The sequence below is a fragment of the Meles meles genome, chromosome 11 (genome assembly GCF_922984935.1).
Source record: "Meles meles chromosome 11, mMelMel3.1 paternal haplotype, whole genome shotgun sequence".
Lineage (NCBI taxonomy): Eukaryota > Metazoa > Chordata > Mammalia > Carnivora > Mustelidae > Meles > Meles meles.
Window position 1 is genome coordinate 94,532,851 of NC_060076.1, and position 6,000 is coordinate 94,538,850.

The following is a 6,000-nucleotide window of genomic DNA, read 5'->3' on the forward strand; positions in this document are numbered from 1 at the left end:
TGACGGCATCTCCAGGGAGCAACAACTGGGACAACTTCTTATGCCCAGCATAGAACGCCAGGGAAGTGGAGAGAAGGGGACAGGCTCAGGGAGGCCCCGCAGCCTGACGCAGGAGAGCGCCGCAGGCGCTCACGCCCTCGAGGACACGGAGAAGCTGAGATTTTCACAAGCAGAAAAAGTCAGTGAGTGGAAGTATGACACACACATATTAAACTACCTCAAAGCCCACAGTGAAGGTCACAACTTGTCACTTACGAAAGGAACAGAAGTCCCAGGCTGGGAGGGGGGGCATCGCGTGCCGAACGGCCTGCGCTGTGACCCCTGAGAAGCCACGGCCCTAACAGCACAGCCACGTGGATGTCTGACCGTGCGGAGTGGGGACTCTGGCCACCCAAGGGCTCTGCAGCCTTGAACACGGGGGCAAAGGATTTTCTACACGCTGATGCTTTGAGGTTGAGTGAAAAAGCAGTAAACAAAAACAGGATTCCTGAGCACCCATAAAGGCATAAAATGAGGGGTACCTGGGTGGCTCAGACGGTAAAACCTCTGCCTTCAGCTCAGGTCATGGTCCCAGGGTCCTGGGATCGAGCCCCGCATTGGGCTCTCTGCTCAGTGGGGAGCCTGCTTCCTCCTCTCTCTCTGCCTGCCTCTCTGCCTACTTGTGCTCTATCAAATACATAAAATCTTTAAAAAAATAAAAAACATAAAATGGAAGCAAGTACACCAAAGCAGTGACAAAAATTATTTTCTCAGTGGGAAAATATTGGGTGCTTTTCACTACCTTCCCTCCAATATTCTGTATTTTCTGGGCAGAGACAGCAAGCTGTAATTAGCATCACATGCGAATGAAAGACCACAGAGAACAACATACTAAGGGGCCAGCTGCCCACGAGAAGCCCGAAGGAGGGAACCCGCAGGTGGAATCAAGGCACCAGGGCCTCCAGCAGACGGGGGCGGGGGGGGGGGCACCAGCAGGTGCACCATCTCAGGCCCAGGACACACCGGGAAGACCACAGAGCACTAGAGACCAGGCAACTTCCATGAGAAAGGGAGAGAAACACAACAGAGCTCACCCCTCGGGGTGCTGTCCCGGTGCCCAGGCTGGCTGCTCGTGAGGCCAAGCCACGGCCCAGTCCGTCAGAATGCCAGCGACAGAACCCCAGCCAGCAGCGTGGAGAGGGGCCGAGGGCCGGGACAGGCGCTGGGTTGCCAGCCCCACAGAGAAGCCGGCGGCAGCCATGTCACAGAGGGCAGGCAGGACACCGCAGGGAAGCCAGATAGGAGGAGCACACTGGGACAGCAGGGGACCTACAGCGGGCAGGACACTTTCCTTCCCAAGCTCCGGCTGCCTGGTCTGCACCCACAGCGGCCACAGGACCAATGCGGTCACGGATTCAAGCAGGGGCCTGGGGGGTGGGGGGTGGGGGCAGCAGACAGTGGAGAAGCAACCCTGGCCAACATCTGGGGGTGAGGCAGAAGGGGCACTTGGGTGGTCCCCGAAAGGATGGAAAATCCGACAGACAGAAGAGAAGAGAAGAGAAGAACCTGCAGGGCAGACCCCAACTGCACGGAGTGTCCTAGAGAAGCACGAGCAGATCTGCGGGGAGCCTTCTGGGCCCCCAGACCCACCCAGACATAGACACACACACACACAGCGAGGCAGGAGAGCCCATGCTGCCGTCTGGGCCTTCCCCAGGACACACAGAAGCCTTGTGGACCTTCCTGGTCGACGGGGCAAGTGCTGTCCGGACTGAGGAGGAAGCGCACGGTGGGCAGGGATGCCACCGAGCCGCCTCAGGAGACCAGGCCCAGACAGGCAGAGCTCACACAGCAGGAAGGCAGAGCTCAGCTCCCCAAGGTTAGGGCTGGAAATCACAAATCCTAGCATGTGACTACAGGTGATCCGGGGAACGATTATAGGCAGGGTCACGTGCAGAACTCTCTTGTGAGGCCTCCCCGAGAAAGAAGTCATGTCAGCTGTGTGGACCTGGACGCGCACCACGAAAAATTCCAAACAGAGAATGAACTACTTGTTTAAAAAAAACAAAAACACTCGAAGCAACAAAAAGGTCAGACTCTCTGAACTAGATTCAGCAGAAAATTAAAGAAAGGAGTGGCCCAGCACTTGGGAATATGTCATATTCAAAAACAAAAAACAACAAAAAAAGCCCAGAACAACCCTCATCTGTCCACAGCATCTCCATTATATACGATCTACAAACCAGAAATCCAGAAACCAAGATGGAAAGAGGAGTCTGACGCGCCCTGACTGCTTCGACTTCGCATCTTCAGGACCCAGACAAACCCCCAGGGCGTCAGGACAGTCGCAGAGGTAAAGGGTCCCACACACCCTCAGAAGCTTAGAAAGGCTGTAGAGCCTGAAAGGCAGAAATGAGCTGCTTCTCCTGCGCTTTTGCAGAAGATTCTTGTTGGCAGGTATTTCGCGTTCACCTGTCGACAGGGAGGAACGCATCCCTGGAGCTGATGTGACAAGCCCGGGGAGGGGGGGGGGGGCGGGTGCTGGAGGGAGGGCCGCTTGCTCCCACCACTCGGGACACTTCAGAGATGGAGTGACAAGCCAGACTCGCGACCTTCCCAGGACAGGGCAGGGCCAAAGCCACCAGACGAGAAGGTGAGGAGGGCGAGTGCAGATGGAGAAACAGAGAGAGAAAGCCCATGTGGCAGCACACTTGAGGGCAATCGCGGGCTTGACCACAGCTCAGCGTGAGCCCAAGTGGGACAGGCCACTAGAAGAGGGTCCTTGGGCCGCAGCAGTGGAGGACAGTGCACTCCCATGGGGGAGATGCCCTTGCCCAGGACCCCTCCATGGGGCGGGTTCCTGGAGTCCCCCTGCATACAGTGCCGGGCAGGCCACAGCCTCGGAGCAGCACAGAGGGTCCACACTGGACCCAGGGATGCTGAGCGCCAGGCCCAGGGCGGCAGAGGCAGGGCCTCCGCCGTGGCATGGAGGACAGCGGACGGCAGCCTGTCAGGAACTGAGCAACCCTTGGGTGTTACACCGCCCGCCCAGGCCCCACAGTCTACAAGTTCTGCGCTCCTCAAAGCCTCCCAACCTGCTAGCCCGTGTTCCTTCAGTGCAGACCCTGGGCCTCGGGACTGGCTGCCTGAAGGCACCCCACATCTGATGCTGGAGAGGAGGATAGAGGGCTGTGGCCCTTTTTAAGGACGCTGAGTTCTGAAAGTTGAGCGGAAAAGGGACCGTGTCCTGACCCGCAAGAACACCGGCGAAGCCGCCCTCCCCCTTGGACTGAACGAGGTGGCTCTAGGAAGCAGGAGCACTTGCTCTCTCCCCCCGCACACGCACCCTCTCCGGGCACAGCAGGGCCCTGAAACGCTGCCTCCTGGGCGCTACCCTCCTTTCCACGCCTCAAGGCCCACACGAAGCACGAAGGCCTCTCCACGTTCAAGAGGCAAAGTCAGAAACTTCACTTGGTGGGAACGTTTCCTCACAAGACTACTTGCGACAAGGAGCTAACAACAACCAGGCTGGAATGAGCACAGCAGAACAAATTTAGACTTAAAATAAGCATGAAGAGCACAGGTCCTGGGTAGCCTGACGACTGAATGGAAAAGGGAAAGGGAACACAAGCCCAAAGAGAAAGGGCTGAGCTGTGGAGGAGGGGCTAGGCTAGCGGGGGGGGGGGGGGGTGATGGTGGCCACCCCAGAGGCCGCCCAGCCTCACGTTCCTTTACTTCGAGTCTGTACCTTGCTCTTCCATCGGACACTCCTGCAGCTCGGTAATTAGCCCCATTCGAAAGGAAGCCTTGGCCTTCCATGATATGAAGACCGCTACCCAGCCTACTACGGAACTGAGCACGAGCATTTCTTCTGTGAAAGGGTTCAGGGTCCCAACAGTAACCCAACACCCCAAGGGGCCCCCATGCTGGAATATCCCGTGCCCCGCCCCACCCTCAAACACCACAGGGCCCAGCAGTCGGCGCAAAGAAGGGCTCTAGGTTAAGTGTTGCCCATTATCCACCTGAAGATCCTGACTGAAGCCTGCACGCAGTTCTTCCGCTGCCTGACTGCGCTAATGGGAAGCAAAATGCAAAGGCAGATCACAGGGGCCACGTGGGTGACTGCAGCTTCCCCCGCCACTGACCCCACACGGCCCGCGCAGAAACCACAGAGCAGGGTGCCACCGGGTAGGAGCTGTGGCACGCGTCAGGGCGCTCACTGAAGTCCAAAGGGGATGACAGTGTTCGCTTGCCCAGCACCTGCTCACCTAACCTTCTAGCAGGTCCACAATGGGCATTCTGTTCCTAGTTCCACTTTATGAATCCGGAGAGTGCGCCTGGGCCAGGCAGTGGTAGAACTGGGATGGCACCCAGCTATGTGACTCCAACTCCCCAGCGCTTAACCCCTTGCTGATACCCAGGGCTCCTCCCCTGCCCACCACATTCCAGCCTAGTTGCATCAGCAAAACGTCAGAGGTTTGGGGCTTTACAGGAATCCACATGCTTCTCTTCCTGGATTCACTCCCCTGCGAGTCCTTATTGCACTTTCTGAAACTCCGGCCCCTCACTGAATTAAGAAAGAGAACCCCTTTAAATCCTAAAAGACTCTGAACAAGAACACCTGGGCAAATCATTATTGGCAACAGCTGCAGGAGCACAGCAATTCCGTGGGTCTCGGAGGATACACTCCCTTGGCGCCGGGAGATACCAGCATCCCCGGCACTTCGCTGCTTCCTCCAGCTCCCCAGACCCCCATGCGGACCCCGGGTACCCCCAGGGCGGCCTCTCCGCGCAGCCTCCGCCCCATCGCGGCTGGTCAATCGGACATGGCACCGCGTGCGGCCGGGGCGCTGGGGGGACGCAGCCCCGACCTGGGTTACACTGGGCGAGGGGTGGCACCGACCTGGGGGCAGAGGTGACACTGGGGGGACGAGGAACTTACCCGAGGGAACGCGGATACGGGGGATGCGGAACTAGCCGGGGCGGGGGAAGGGGTGCGGGAGAACCGATCCGCCGGGAGAGGGGTGCCAGCGGGTCGTGGAACAGACCCTAGGGGCGGGGGAGTATTGCCGGGGGTACTCGGAACTAGCCGGGACCGGGCAGGGGGCACCAGGGGGTCGTGGAACAGACCCTGGAGGGAGTGTTGCTGGGGGATCGCGGAACTTCCCGGGGGCAGGGTGAGGGCCCAGGACGGCGCCGACCTTCCGCCGCTCACCTGCGCGTGGGCCACCACCAGGCTCTTGTTGCCCTCGCCGTGGTACCCCCATTCATTCTCGTCCATCTTTCCCTCATCCATCCCCCGGTGCGGCCCTGGCGCCTCTCGCGGCCGCGAGGTGAGGGCCGCCCGTCCGCCTGGGCACCAGCCACCGCCGTCGGGGGAGGAGCGCCTGTCAGCCCCGGCCTCAGCTCGACCCTGCCGCCCCGACTACCAGGATCCGGCCGCCGGAAGCCACGCCCCCGGTGGCTGCCATGGCTGAGTCGGGCAACTTCCGGGTTTGTGCCCGCTTCTCCTCCATTGATCGCTGCGGTGGATGAGCGGGAGGCCATCTTGGGTGCTGGCACGGTGACTCACTTCCGGAGCGCGGATTTGAGAACCGGAAAGCAGGTTTCCGGTCCTGGCGCCGGAAGTGAGGCAAGCGGGAGCAGCCGGCGGCTTATCGGCGCTCGGGACTGGCCTGGCGGAGATAGAGATCCCGCGGGCGGGAAGAAGGAAACGGGGCAGCCGGGCGGCCCCGCAAGCTGGGGAAGGGGTGTCCAGGCAGGCGGGGGGTTACAGTGGTCCGCGAGCCTCGGACCGCTCAGTCGTGGAAGCCCCGCAAGGCATTGGCGTCTCTGAGCCCCCGCTTCCTTTTCTGTATGGAGTAGGATGTGACTCATCTCGCACGGGGTTATTAGTATCACCTCGTGCTTGCTACCTGGCGCAGAACCACCCCAGCAGTCCCAAGAGGTGGAAGCATTGTCCTCCGCACTTCGCAGGTGTGGAAGCGTGGCCCCGGACTAGTAGGTTTCCTGGAGCCTTGA

General features: G+C 60.0%; 1 protein-coding gene across 1 annotated transcript in view; it reads right to left on the reverse strand.

Moving 5' to 3' along the window:
• The window catches only part of IPPK (inositol-pentakisphosphate 2-kinase), a 47,617-nt gene extending 42,213 nt beyond the window's left edge, over positions 1-5,404 (reverse strand). The window contains exon 1 of the mRNA XM_046022246.1: positions 5,195-5,404. Within this exon, the coding sequence (XP_045878202.1) occupies positions 5,195-5,275 (81 nt within the window). The 5' untranslated portion in view covers positions 5,276-5,404. The remainder of the gene's footprint in view (positions 1-5,194) is intronic.
• Positions 5,405-6,000: the final 596 nt, after the last annotated feature.